The sequence below is a fragment of the Erythrolamprus reginae genome, chromosome 11 (assembly GCF_031021105.1).
Source record: "Erythrolamprus reginae isolate rEryReg1 chromosome 11, rEryReg1.hap1, whole genome shotgun sequence".
NCBI lineage: Eukaryota > Metazoa > Chordata > Lepidosauria > Squamata > Dipsadidae > Erythrolamprus > Erythrolamprus reginae.
The window spans coordinates 3,534,269-3,548,148 of record NC_091960.1 but is presented as its reverse complement, the minus strand read 5'-3'; the positions used below and the strand labels follow the sequence as shown (position 1 = coordinate 3,548,148).

The window sequence follows — 13,880 nt, the reverse complement described above, 5'->3', positions numbered from 1 at the left end:
TGAGAAATTCCTTGTGTGTCCAATCATACTTGGCCAATAAAGAATGTCTTTTCTTTTTTCTTTTCTATCCTATCTATTATATTTATCTACTGTCTCTATCACCTATCAATCTTTCCTTTATCCCTCCCTCCCACTTTCTATATATCCATTTCTCTATCATCCATCCATCCATCCAAATGTCTTATCATCTATCTGTCTATCCAACTGTCTGTCTGTCTCTCTCTCTCTAATCTCCATATCTGTCTAATCTCTCTCTCTAATCTTTCTATATATTCTCTCTATCTGTCTATCATTTATCTCTCTGTCTAATCTCTGTATCTAACCTTTCTATCTTAATTTATATCTATCATCTATCAATCTTTCCTTTATCCCTCCCTCCCACTTTCTCTACGTCCATTTCTTCATCATCCATCCATCCATATAGAATAGAATAAAGAACAGTAGAATAGAATAGGAATAGAATAGAATAAGAATTTAGAATAGAATAGGAATAGAATAGAATAAAGAATTTAGAATAGAATAGGAATAGAATAGAATAAAGAATTTAGAATAGAATAGGAATAGAATAGGAATAGAATAGAAAAAGAATTTAGAATAGGAATAGAATAGGAATAGAATAGAATAAGAATTTAGAATAGAATAGAATAAGAATTTAGAATAGGAATAGGAATAGAATAAGAATTTAGAATAGAATAAGAATTCAGAATAGAATAGAATAAGAATTTAGAATAGAATAGGAACAGGAATAGAATAAGAATTTAGAATAGAACAATATAGAATTCTTGATTGGCCAAGTGTGATTGGACACACAAGGAATTGGTCTTTGGTGCAGATGTTCTCAGTGTACAGAAAAGAGACATTTGTCAAGAATCCTGAGGTAAAAAACACCTCATGATTGTCAGAGGGTACAAATAAGCAATCAGGAAACAATCAATATAAATATAAATTTAAGGCTACAAGCAACCAGTTGCAGTTATACAGTTATACAGTTATACAGTTATATTGTGTATTGGACAAAATAAATAAATAAATGAATAAAGGGGAGGAGATGGGTGATAGGGACGATGAGAAAAATAATATCCCCCAATCGCCCCCTCAGCTCCCTCCTCCTCCAACGGGGCGCCCTCCAGGGACCCGCGCAGGCCCCATTGCCCGCCGTTCCTCCATCCCGAGCGGGGCGCCCCTGCTCTGCCCAGGACGGAGGAGGAGGAGGAGGCGGGTGGCAGGCCTGGCCGCTCCGCCCGTTGACGGGGTGCGGCTTACTGGCTCTCCGCCTCTCCGGCAAGATGGCAGCGGCGGCGGTGGGTCGAGGCGGGCTGGGCTTCTTACGGGGGCTTCGGCTGCCCGGGCCGGCCGGGATCCGAGGGCTCCGCTCAGGAGGGGTGAGTGGGGGATCGGGGAGGGGGGGTTCCCGGGGGAGGGGCCTGCAACTGCAAAGGGGGGCTTTGAGGCACCAGGGGGGGGGCAGATGGGGGGGTCTCCAGTGGGTCTGATGGGGGGGGGGCTTGCAATTGCAAAAGGGGTCTTTGGGGTGAGCAGGGCTCCAAGAAGGGGGCAGATGGGGGGGGTCTCCATTGGATCGGGGGTCGTTGTGGGGGGCAATTGTAAGGGGGTCTTTGGGGTGACCAGGGCTCCAAGGGGGAGGAGCAGGGAGGTCTCCAGTGGGTTAGGAGGGCTTGCAATTGCAAGGGGGTCTTTGGAGTGACCAGGGCTCCAAGATGGGGGGCAGGGGGGTCTCCATTGGATTGGGGGTCGTTGTGGGTAGCTTGCAATTGCAAAGGGGGTCTTGTCTGGGGTGACCAGGGCTCCAAGGGGGCCATCCGCCATCAAGCTGGCTGAGAACACCCACAAACGTTGGGCGTGAAACTAGATTTCCCAGTTCCTCAGCCCCTTGTGCCAAGATTTCACCCAATGGATTTCAACTTTATATAAGATTTGTGGACTTCAACTCCCAGAAGTCCCTAGTTAGGTTAGTGAAAAACAGTGAGTAAACTAGAGGGGGACGCAATCTACGAGTAGAAGATATAATAAATAATCTCACAATTAGTGGCGATGATTGGAAAAGGGAGGTTTGTTTGCTATCAAATGTATTTAGCTCTATACATTTGTCCAGGCACAGGTGTGTACGTAACCTTTCTTTATCTTTCGCCCTCAAAGCCTGTTGGATGACAAGGTTCCTTGTTCCACTCAATTCATGCAGGTTATTTCTTTCAGTTTATTTCGTTGTAGCCCGTCTGCATTAACATTTATCAATAACTCCAGGCAATGAGCATGCTACATATTTCTTCCTCTTGCTGTTTGCCCTACAACAACCCTGGGAGGTTGGGCTGGGAGAGAGTGACTGGACCCAAATTGCCCAGCTGGCTTTCCTGCCTAAAATGGGACTAGAATTCCCAGTCTCCTGGTGATCGGCCCAAAGTCACCCATCTAGCTTTCATGCCTAATGCAGAACTAGATCTCCCTGTCTCCTGGTGAATGATCCAGAGTCACCCAACTCTCTTTCATGCTTAAGGTGGAACTAGATCTCCCTGTCTCCTGGTGATTGGTCCAGAGTCACCCAACTCTCTTTCATGCTTAAGGTGGAACTAGAACTCCCTGTCTCCTGGTGAATGGTCCAGAGTCACCCAACTCTCTTTCATGCTTAATGTGGAACTAGATCTCCCTGTCTCCTGGTGAATGATCCAGAGTCACCCAACTCTCTTTCATGCTTAAAGTGGAACTAGATCTCCCTGTCTCCTGGTGAATGATCCAGAGTCACCCGACTCTCTTTCATGCTTAAGGTGGAACTAGATCTCCCTGCCTCCTGGTGAATGATCCAGAGTCACCCAACTCTCTTTCATGCTTAAAGTGGAACTAGAACTCCCTGTCTCCTGGTGAATGGTCCAGAGTCACCCAACTCTCTTTCATGCTTAAGGTGGAACTAGATCTCCCTGTCTCCTGGTGAATGGTCCAGAGTCACCCGACTCACTTTCATGCTTAAGGTGGAACTAGAACTCACCATCTCCTGGTGAATGGTCCAAAGTCATCCAACTAATTTTCATGCCTAGGATGAGACTAGAACTCTCCATCTCCTAGTCTCTAGGTTGGTCCTAGACCACATCTAAATGGGATTCATTAATGGGACATTAATGGGATCACATCTTATTCGGAGAGAGTATCAATGCACCCCCAAATCCATCATTTTGCATTGACCATTTGCACGAACCACCCAACTGTTTGCGCATGAAAAACTGCAAACGGTGTGGAAGCTTCCAGGGGAGTGAGCCACACTGAATTCAATGGGATTTCCTTCTGAGAAACCACTTGCCAAGTGTGCCCCCCTCCCCAGGGTCAAAGCCCACTCCTCCAACTCTAAACAAATGAGTGCACTCTGGAATGAGAAAATATTATTTGACTCAAAGAGTCGTAGATGCTTGGAACAAACTTCCAGCAGACGTGGTTGGTCAATCCACAGGAACTGAATCGAAACATGCCTGGGATAAACATAGATCCATCCTAAGGTAAAACACAGGAAATAGTAGAAGGGCAGAGGAGATGGACCAGGAGGTTTTTTTTCTGCCATCAATCTTCTATGCTCCTATGTTTTTTCGCACACAAGCAGTTTCAATTGCAGGCAGGGGGTGTCGTCCACCTTGAGGGGGGGCAGCCATGGGTTTCTCGGCAGTAGGGAAATGGTCAGACGAGCGCCTCCTCCCATTGGTCCCTTTCAGGGGGCGTGTTGGAGGCAGGGCAGGCTTCTCCCCGGCTTTCCCTGGCAGGAATGGAGAGGGTATTTTTATGCGCACAAAGGTGTTTTTTGGTTTGTGAATGCAAAGTTCTCCTGCAAGGGAGCTCTTCATCGGGAACCACTGGGGAAGTTTTCAGTTTGGAGAGAGAATGAGGAGCAGGCTGAAACAGTAGCAGACATATTCATGTGGAAGGCCTAGTGGTTAAAGTTTTTGGGGGAGGGTTGTTGTGAGCTTGTCATTCATTCTCAGCTGAATCTACCGTAGTTTATAGGGTTGTGGAATCATTCTCATAGATGCTGGCTTTCCAGTAAAAAGGATCTTTCCTTCTTTCTTTCTTTCTTTCTTTCTTTCTTTCTTTTGTTCTTTCTTCCTTCCTTCCTCCTTCTTTCTTTCTCCTTTCTTCTTTCTTTCTTTCTTTCTTCCTTCCTTTCTCCTTCTTTCTTTCTCCTTTCTTCCTTCTTTCTTTCTTTCTTTCTTTCTGCCTGTCTTTCTCTTTCTTCCTTTCTTCCTTCATTTCTCCTTTCTTTCTTTCTTCTTTCTTTCTGTCTTTCTGTCTTTCTCTCTCTCCCTTTCTTTCTCCTTTCTTCTTTCTTCCTTCCTTCCTTTCTCCTTCTTTCTTTCTCCTTTCTTCCTTCCTTCTTTCTTTCTTTCTTTCTGTCTGTCTTTCTCTTTCTTCCTTTCTTCCTTCTTTTCTCCTTCTTTCTTTCTTTCTTTCTTTCTTTCTTTCTGTCTTTCTGTCTTTCTCTCTCTTTCTTCCTTTCTTTCTCCTTTCTTCTTTCTTTCTCTTTCTCTTTCTATCCTTTCCTTCTTTGCTTTATCTCCTTCCTTCCTTCCCTCTTTCTTTCTTTCTTTTTCTTCCCTCCTTCCCTCCTTCCTTCTTTTTTCTTTTTTCTTTTTCCTTTCTTTCTTTCTTTCTTTTTCTCTCTCTTTATCTTTCTATCCTATCCTTCTATCTCCTTCCTTCCCTTTTTCTTTCTTTCTTTTTCTTCCCTCCTTCCTTCCTTCTTTTTTCTTCTTTGTTTTTCCTTCCTTTCTTTCTTTCTTTTTCTCCCTCTTTATTTTTCTATCCTATCCTTTTCTCCTTCCTTCCTTCCTTCTTTTGTCTTCTTCTTTCCTTCTTTTTTCTTTCTTTCTCTTACTTGCTTTCCCCCTCCCTCCCTTCCTTCTTTCTTTTTTTCCTCCTTCCCTCCCTTCTTCTTCCTTCTATCTCCTATCTAATCCTGATTAATCCTTTTTTTAAAAAATTCCCAAAGCTGTGTCTTTTCTGCCATGGCACCTTGGAGATATACAGTACATACTTGCAACGCCCACAAAGTCATTGAAAGTCGAGAACTCCCTGTAAATCTGATCGGTGGGTCGCCCTCCCAAGCCAGCTGTGGGGCAGCTGTGCTCATCGCCATCCCTTTCACAATCCTATATTTCTGTTCTTCACCCAGGGAGGTTTTCGCCAGCAGGAATTCACCTCCCTGGAAGAGAAGCCGCAGTTCCCAGGAGCCTCGGCCGTGTTTATTGACAAGCTGGAGTTCATCCAACCCAACGTCATTTCGGGGATCCCCATCTACCGCGTCATGGACCGGCAGGGCCAGATTGTGAACCCCAGTGAGGATCCCCAGGTGAGATCTATTCGGTCCGTCTGGATCAGTTATTAGAAAGCAAACCCACACACGCTGGAAACATTGATGGAGGCAAAAGGATTATTATTTACACAAAGTCCAGCAAGAAATACCGTATTTTTCGGAGTATAAGACGCACCTTAGTTTTTAGGGAGGAAAATAGGGAAAAGAATCTGCTTATGAGGTAATCATCTGGCCAGCGTCCTTTGTCTGGTCAGCTTCAGCCCATTATTTTATCCCCTGGTTGGGGTCTTTAAAAAAAACCTTATTTGTAGAGAGTAACAATGAAAGAGCTTGCAAGCTGGTAAAAGCTGGGAACATTGTTAGCACCTGGAAAGAAACAATCGGAGCGAGTAGAGAAATGGAAAAAACCCTGCAAAGACTTAGGGCTTGGAAAACATTCTTCGCAGAGAGTAACAATGAAAGAGCCTGCAAGCCGGTAAGAGGTGGCAACGTTATTATTTTATTTATTTATTTATTTATTAGATTTGTATGCCGCTGGAAAGAAACTTACTCGGAGCAAGTTAGAACAATGAAAAAAAACCCTGCAAAGACTTAAGGCTTGGAAAAAATTCTTCCCAGGCTTCTTCCTCCCTGTTACTTGCTCCCACCCCAAAACATGCCAAAAAGCCAGACTTTCGATGTCTTCCCTCCGCAGATTTCCAAGGAGGAAGTGCTGAAGTTCTACCAGAGCATGACGCTGCTCAACACCATGGATCGGATCCTCTACGAGTCCCAGAGACAGGTGAAGGGGGGAGAGGATGGGAGGGAGGGAGGGAGACCAGGGCAGAGGATCTCTGGGTGCCAGTTTGCATCCAGGTCCAAGACGAGGGTTGGGGGGGGTCCAGGCTGCCAGAATATGAACTGACGGCAAACGGCACTCCTTTTACTAGCACTGATGGTGTTACATGGCTTGGTAATGAAACGTCTGCAAGAAAACAGCCAAAGCTTGGAGACTAACACAGTCCTCCTCCTCTTCCTCCTCTTCCTCCTCCTCCTCTTCCTATTGCTCCTCCTCTCCGCAAACCCCACTCCCCTTGTGTTCTGTCGGGCTCTCTGGTAGACTCCTCCCGAAAATTCACAGGTACAAATTTCAGACACACACACGTTTGAAAATTCAAAACAATATTCTTTATAATGAAAATTCCCTTAAACCAAGCCCTCTTTTGGTAGAGCAAAGAGCACTGGTCTCCAAACAAACTGGTAATTTGTACAAGTCCCTTATCAGTTCTGTGATACTTAGCTTGCAGCTGTGAGGCAATTCACAGTCCTTCTTCTTTCACAAAGTGAAACACACTTTGCCCTGGTTTAGTTTCAAAGCGGGGAAAAATCAGCACACAAAAGGTCAAAGTCAGTAAAGCAGTCACGAAACACAACGATCAGATAATCCTCCACAATGGCCAAACCCACAGGCTGCTATTTATAGCAGCCTCACTAATGACCACAGCCCCACCCAACCACCGGTGGCCTCATTTTCTTTGATAATAATCTCTCAGTTGTTGTTGCCTATGCATCGCTCTCCGCATGCGTGGCTGTATCCTTAACTCTTGTTCTGAATCCAAGGAGGAGCTAGAGAATTGATCTCCTTCTGAGCTGTCTGCCACACTCTCCTCCTCCCTGTCACTCATGTCTTCTTGGTCAGAGGAGCCATCATCAGCAGATTCCACCGGGGGGGGGGCAAAACAGGCCTGCAGCATGTGGATGTCTCCCCCACATCCACAGTCCTTGGGGCAGGAGCTGGGCCAGAGCTAACCACAACACCTTGTAGCCTTGATGACGTTACCTAGTTTGGTAATAAAACGTGTGGAAGGAAACAGCTAAGGTTGGCGACTACCAAGCACTCCACAATCCTCTTCCTCCCCTTGTGTAATTGATGACATTACCTAGTTTGATGGTAAAACATCTGCAAGAAAACAGCCAAGCTTGGACACTACCACAATTCTCTTCCTCCTCCTTCTTCTCCTCCTCTTCCTCTCCGCAAACCCCACTCCCCTTGTAGCCCTGATGACGTCACCTAGTTTGGTAATGAAACGCCTCCAAGCATATCAATCCTGAACTGCCAATATTCTCCCTTATCAGCCTCTTTTAGGCTTCAGTTCTGAGGTTTTTGTTCCCAGGGTCGGATTTCCTTCTACATGACCAACTACGGGGAAGAAGGCACGCACGTCGGCAGCGTCGCAGCTCTGGATGACACTGACCTGGTCTTCGGGCAGTACCGAGAAGCAGGTGAGCCTTTGCTAGGCACTTGTTTCTTCTTCTTCTTCAAGTTTCGCTCAGCAGCCACCAGGGGGCAGCATTTCACAGCAGAGGACTAGGATCTTGGTTTACGAGTTTGGAATGTTTTTTTCCCCTGAGATGTCGTGTGCAATAATTTCTACTTTCTATTTGTATCCTGCCTTTGCTATGTTGACAAACAAAGCAGCGAAGGTATCCAACACACTTTCCTCCTCCTATTTTCCCCCACAATGACAACCCTGCGAGGTGGGTTGGGCTGAGAGGCAGTGGCTGGCCCTAAGTCCCCCAGCTGTCTTTCATGCCTAAGGTGGGACTAGAACTCACCGTCTCCTGGTAATTGGCCCAATGTCACCCAGAGGGCTTCCATAGCTAAAGTGGCACTAGAACTCACACCTCCTCGCTTGTAACTTGTTCCTTAACCGCTAGACCAAACTGTCCAACTTTGACATTCCTTCCCCTTTACGTTGTTAGTATCTGGAGCGTAGAGATACGCAGAGCTTGGATCCGAAGCCCAAAAGGTGGTTTGGGGAGCGGGCTTGTCGTACCAGCCGGCGCCTGTTTAAAGCAGCCACCCTTTGCACGATAGCCTCTGGAACCTCTTGAAGGCGAGCCAATGTCAAAGGACTTTGGATCTGTCATTGACGGAGGAGGTACCAGGAATACGCACAGATCAAACGCGGCGTGGCCTCCTTAGTGGCGGCCTCCTTCTTGAAATGAAGCTCCACCTGCAGCTTCGTTTAAGGGGAAATGCATCCTCTTTTAAGGAAGGGCCAACAGCCCAGGTGTGGTGGGTTACAGGCAGTTGAAAAGGGAGGGTGTTTGTTTTTATTATTTTATTATTTTATTTTATTTTATTTATTTTATTTATTTTATTTATTTTATTTATTTTATTTATTTTATTTATTTTATTTATTTTATTTATTTTATTTATTTTATTTATTTTATTTATTTTATTTATTTTATTTATTTTATTTATTTTATTTATTTTATTTTATTATTTTATTTTATTTTATTATTTTAATTTATTATTTTAATTTATTAATTTATTTTATTTTATATTTTATTTATTTTATTAAAAAAGAAAGAAGGAGGGAGAAATGGAAAGAGAAAGAGAGGAAGGGGGGGAGGAAGGGAAAAGAAAGAAAGGGAGAGAGGAAAGAAAGGAAGGAAGATAGGAAGAAAGTAGAGAGGAAGGGAGGAAGGGAAGGAAGGAACGGGGAAAAGGGGAAGAGGGAGGGAAGAAGAAATCTCACTTTATCCCTATTATTTTGTGATTGATGTCATATATTCCTTTTATTACCTCCCATCCTCCCCAAACACAAACAAGATGACCACAACAGCTGGCACAGCGTCAAAGCCAATCTAATGCCAGAAGCCACCTCTAACCTGGTCTCTCTCTCCCTCCCTCCTTTTCTCCCTCCCTCCTTCCCTCCCTCTCCCTCTCCCACTCTCCCCACAGGTGTCCTGATGCACAGGGGCTACCCTCTGGATCTGTTTATGGCCCAATGCTACGGCAACACCAGCGATCCCGGGAAAGGCCGGCAGATGCCGGTCCATTACGGCTGCAAAGACTTGAACTTCGTCACCATCTCCTCCCCGCTGGCCACCCAGATCCCCCAAGGTGAGGCCCCACCGTCAAGAGCCCCCCTTTCCCTTCTGGAGACCCCTGCCTCCCCAAAACATTAACGCTCCTTCCCTCCTTCCCTCCCCAGCGGTGGGGGCCGCCTACGCCTTCAAGCGGGCCAACACCAACCGCATAGTCATCTGCTACTTCGGCGAAGGGACGTCCAGCGAGGGGGACGCCCACGCCGGCTTCAATTTTGCCGCCACTCTCGAGTGCCCGGTGATCTTCTTCTGCCGGAACAACGGCTACGCCATCTCCACGCCCACCTCCGAACAATACCGGGGCGATGGAATTGGTGAGTCACACACACAAACACACACATGTCAGGGAAGGGAGTTGCAGGACATCCTCGACTTACGACCGCTGTCGAACCCGAAATTTATGTCGTTAAAGAGAGACGTCGGTTCAGGGAGTTTTGCCAGGCCCTCGTCTCTTGTTCAAGGGAATCGTAGTCATTCATTTAGTAACGTGGTTGTTAATGGTTTAGTAACGTGGTTGAATCTGGCTTCCCCGTTGATTTTGCTTGTCAGGCCACAAAAGGAGATTTATGATGCTGCCCCCGTCATAAATGTGAGTCACTTGTGAGTCACTTGTCAATCACCCGAATGTAAATCCCGTGACCACGTGGGATGCTGCAACGCAAGGCGAAATGCTTCCAGTTTGCTTGCGCCTGTCGCTCATTGGACAGCCGGTTGCGAAGGCAGCGCGAGACTCCGCCGAGGGTAAAAGAACTCAAATGGCGCCGGGCGGACGGGTGGGCGGAGCCTCGCACCGCCTTTGCGACCGGCTCTCCAATGACTGACAGGCACGAGCGAAGCGGGAACGTTTCATCCCGTTTCAGACTTCCTGGATCTCCCCCCTTCTCCCCCCCTCTGACCATTGAAAGTTATGTGTGCTTATGATTGTGTAGTATCAATTGTTTTTAAGGTAATGGGTTTTAGTTACAGTTTTTAATTATTAGATTTGTATCTGTATTGTTCCATTGTTGTGAGCCGCCCCGAGTCTTCGGAGAGGGGCGGCATACTACTACTACTACTACTACTACTACTATTATTATTATTATCTAGATTTTAAATTTGATTTAATTTAATTTAATTAACTGAATTTATATGCTGCCCACTCCCCGAGGACTCATTTATTTAAAAATTTAAACACGTCAATTGAACAAGACAAGCGTCTCACTGTGGCGATAACTCTGCTTGAAACCTCCAGCTGCCCGGGGTCCCGGTTACGGCATCCAGTCCATCCGTGTGGACGGCAACGACATCTTCGCCGTGTATAATGCCACCAAAGAAGCCCGGCGCCGAGCTGTTGCCGAGAACCAGCCGTTCCTCATTGAAGCCATGACCTACAGGTAGGTTTGGAGCGGTATTGGGTTCCTACCAGGGACGGTGGGGGACAGCGTTGCGGTAGCGAAAATGAAGCTGGGTGCGAAGCTCTGGGTGACTGGCGTGCGTGCGCCCAAGCGAGATTTTGTTTCAGCGCATACGCAGGAAGAAAAATCTTGTGAGAGGACGCGTGGGCGGGTGAGATTTCGGCGACTTTGGGCAATTTATTGGCTTCCGTGCATGCAAAAAAACCACCCAAATCTTGCGAATGTGCCCTTCCCCTCGTGAGATTTTGCTTCCTGTGCATAATAATAATAATAATAATAATAATAATAATAATAATAATAATAATAATTATTATTATTATTATTATTATTATTATTATTATTATTATTATGTCAGTACAACACAGCAAACGAGATCACTATGCTGGATTTCGTATTTCATCACCAGTCGGGCGCTTCCCAAGCACCTAGGACTGTGTGATGTAGCGGCGAAATCTTGCTCGGAAACATAGAGCGGTGCACCGGTAGCAGTGGGAGCTGGCAACTCTTCACTGGTTTGGAGACAAAAGCTGGAATGGAGGTCGGGCCAGGAGGACGGAAGGGAAGGGGGGTGACCGGCCAAAATCTACTTTGCCCCTACCTCCCGCCCTGGTTTTGTTTCGTTCCCCCAGGATCGGGCACCACAGCACTAGCGACGACAGCTCCGCCTACCGCTCGGTGGACGAGGTCAATTACTGGGACAAACAGGACCACCCCATTTCACGGCTTCGTCACTACATGGTCCACCGGAACTGGTGGGACGAGGAGCAGGAGAAGAGCTGGCGGAAGAAGTCGCGCAAACGGGTCAGTGCGCGTGCCGGCCATCTGATTTTCGGCCTTGGGAAAGGCCATTTCGCCCTCTGGACATTCCAGGGAAGCTCTCTTGAATCTCCAGAGGCAAAAAAAATCACCCAACGGACAAGCCGGAAGTTCGGAAAAACGCACTTCCGGGTTGCCATTGTGCTGTCCCTTCCAATTCTGTGTTTCACTGTTGTGTTTTCCCATCCCCCACCCCGCTTTCTCCAGGTGATGGAAGCCCTCGAGGAGGCCGAGCGGAAACTGAAGCCCAAACCTCAGCTCCTCTTCTCCGACGTCTACAGCGAGATGCCCTGGCACATCGCCAAGCAGCAGACGTCTCTGGAACGGCACCTGAAGCAGTATGGAGAACATTACCCTCTGGATCACTACGAGAAGTGAATCTCGACCTAGCGGGACGCCCTCCTCGCCTCCCATTTTCCACCACCCCAACCCCGAGGGCTGGCGGGCCCCCTCCAGGATGCCAGGCGGTCCTGTTGGCATCTCCAGCACCCACCTGGGTCACCCCGTCAAAATTTCTCTTCGTTTGTTGAGGGGATGCCTACCCTTCTTACTATCCATCCATCATTTTCGCTTCCGGTCCGAGTTATCTCTGGATCCCATCAAGTTTTGGGGGGTTTTCTCGCTTTGCTTTCTGTCGTTCGACTTGCCTTTCATTTTCGTTTTTATTTATTTATTTTAAAGACCAGCCCAAAAGAAGAAAAAGAGAGAGAGAGAGAGAGAGACCCCACATTCAGGGGCTTGGTGGGACTTAAATGGGGGATTTGGGACTCCACGGTGAAAAGGAGGTTTAATGCATTGCTAAGTGTGTTTTATGTACATGCCCAGGACTATCAATGCTGCGTTTTAACGGTCAAGCATTTAATTTAGAATGGAGGTGGGGTGGGGGTCCTTTCCGCCTGCTTTGAGCTTCGAAGACTTCGCCTTAAATTTGGTTTCTGGATCTGGTGACGCTTCCTCTCCTTCTGGGTTTTTGGAAAATATAGAGCTGGGCTGACACTATTTGGGATCAGAGATATAATGGCACTCATTTTCATATTCGTCTTTTTACGATTCAGACCAGCCCTCGTCACCCTAGCTGTCAGTTTTTGATTGCTACTCCGACCTGCCTTCACTGGCCTTTAAGAAAAGTCCCTTTTCCCCTAATTTTTAAATTGGCTTTAAAATTTAAAGTTTTTTTCCTTGTAGCTACTGCTTTGTCAGGATCTAACAATAATAACAGTGGTTAGGCGTTTTTTACAGAAGGGTGGTGGGAACTTTAGAGATTTAACATTCAAGGATAGAATAGTCTCATATGATCCAGCTAGGGTTATTTTATTTTATTTTGCACAAAAAGTTGGAAAAGGCCGCAGATACCTTCCTTAAAAGCACAAAAACCAGCTCCCCAGCTCAATGGCGATGGATTGCAGCTGCCTTAAACTTGTTGCTTTATAGATTAAAGCTAATTTATCCACATGCTAAAGGGGTGTTTTACTGAGAAAACGGTTGTACTATTTGTGGATTTTCTTTGGGGGGCAAATGGCTTCAAGAAGGGGCCTGGGGAGAGGCTGGAAAATTGTGCAGAGGGTGGCTTTAAAAATAAATAGGTTTGTGAGAACGAGAGATGCAGGGATCCGAGTTCAAAACGTCTCTTTATGGATGTTTGGCACATATATATTTTTCTCTCCAGGCGCCTTCCCAAAGTGGGACTCACGCTGTTCCTTCCCTCTTGCTCAAAAGCTGTTACAACTGAAAATAACAATTATTGTGGGTTCAAAAGGAATAACAGGGGGGATGCCAGCCTGTCTAATTGCACATATGGGACAAGTTGGAAAAAATCAATAAATATATATATATATTTTGGCCAACGGTGCCTTTGTGTGAATACCTGTTGAGAGGCACCATCTGCCCCGCGACGTCTCAAAATGTTCTTCTCAGCATGTTGTGTGTGTGTGTTTGTGTGTTAGCGTAGGTTTCCTGGCTGCTTGTAAAATAAATCAAGAGCTTTTACTAGGGGTGCTTTGCAGGAAATAGATAGTCCTCGGTTTACGACAGTTCATTTAGCAACTTGGAACAAACTTCCAGCAGATGTGGTTGGTAAATCCACAGTCACTGAATTTAAACAGGCCTGGGATAAACATAGATCCATCCTAAGATAAAATACAGGAAATAGTAGAAGGGCAGACTAGATGGACCAGGAGGTCTTTTTCTGCCGTCAATCTTCTAGGTTTCTATGTTCCAAATTACAACTCCACTGAAGAAAGTAACACAACACCGTTTTTCACACTTCGGAGTTTTCAGTGGCAGCATCTAAGTGGTCACCTGATCAAAACCAAGATTCTAGAAACATAGAAGATTGACGGCAGAAAAAGACCTCGTGGTCCATCTAGTCTGCCCTTATATTATTTCCTGTATTTTGTCTTAGGAAGGATCTATGTTTATCCCAGGCATGTTTAAATTCAGTTACTGTGGATTTACCAACCACGTCTGCTGGGAGTTTGTTCCAAGCACCT

At 46.1% G+C, this 13,880-nt stretch overlaps 1 protein-coding gene across 1 annotated transcript; it reads left to right on the top strand.

Annotated features, from left to right (window-relative positions):
- The first annotated feature begins 1,263 nt into the window (after positions 1–1,263).
- On the top strand, positions 1,264–13,235 carry BCKDHA (branched chain keto acid dehydrogenase E1 subunit alpha). Its single transcript, XM_070764853.1, has 9 exons — positions 1,264–1,382; positions 5,165–5,341; positions 6,000–6,086; positions 7,459–7,567; positions 9,036–9,197; positions 9,289–9,495; positions 10,413–10,554; positions 11,205–11,376; positions 11,599–13,235. Exons 1-9 carry the CDS (start codon positions 1,287–1,289, stop codon positions 11,767–11,769), a joined length of 1,323 nt encoding a protein of 440 aa, XP_070620954.1. The 5' UTR covers positions 1,264–1,286; the 3' UTR covers positions 11,770–13,235.
- The last annotated feature ends 645 nt before the right edge of the window (positions 13,236–13,880 follow it).

What these genes read in the sequence shown, in the direction of transcription:
- BCKDHA (XM_070764853.1), top strand. Translation starts at nt 1,287, where the DNA reads ATGGCAGCGGCGGCGGTGGGTCGAGGCGGGCTGGGCTTCTTACGGGGG. An exon ending in GAGGGCTCCGCTCAGGAGGG is followed by an intron (nt 1,383 to 5,164) that starts GTGAGTGGGGGA and finishes TTCTTCACCCAG; the next exon opens with GGAGGTTTTCGCCAGCAGGA. An exon ending in ATACCGGGGCGATGGAATTG is followed by an intron (nt 9,496 to 10,412) that starts GTGAGTCACACA and finishes TGAAACCTCCAG; the next exon opens with CTGCCCGGGGTCCCGGTTAC.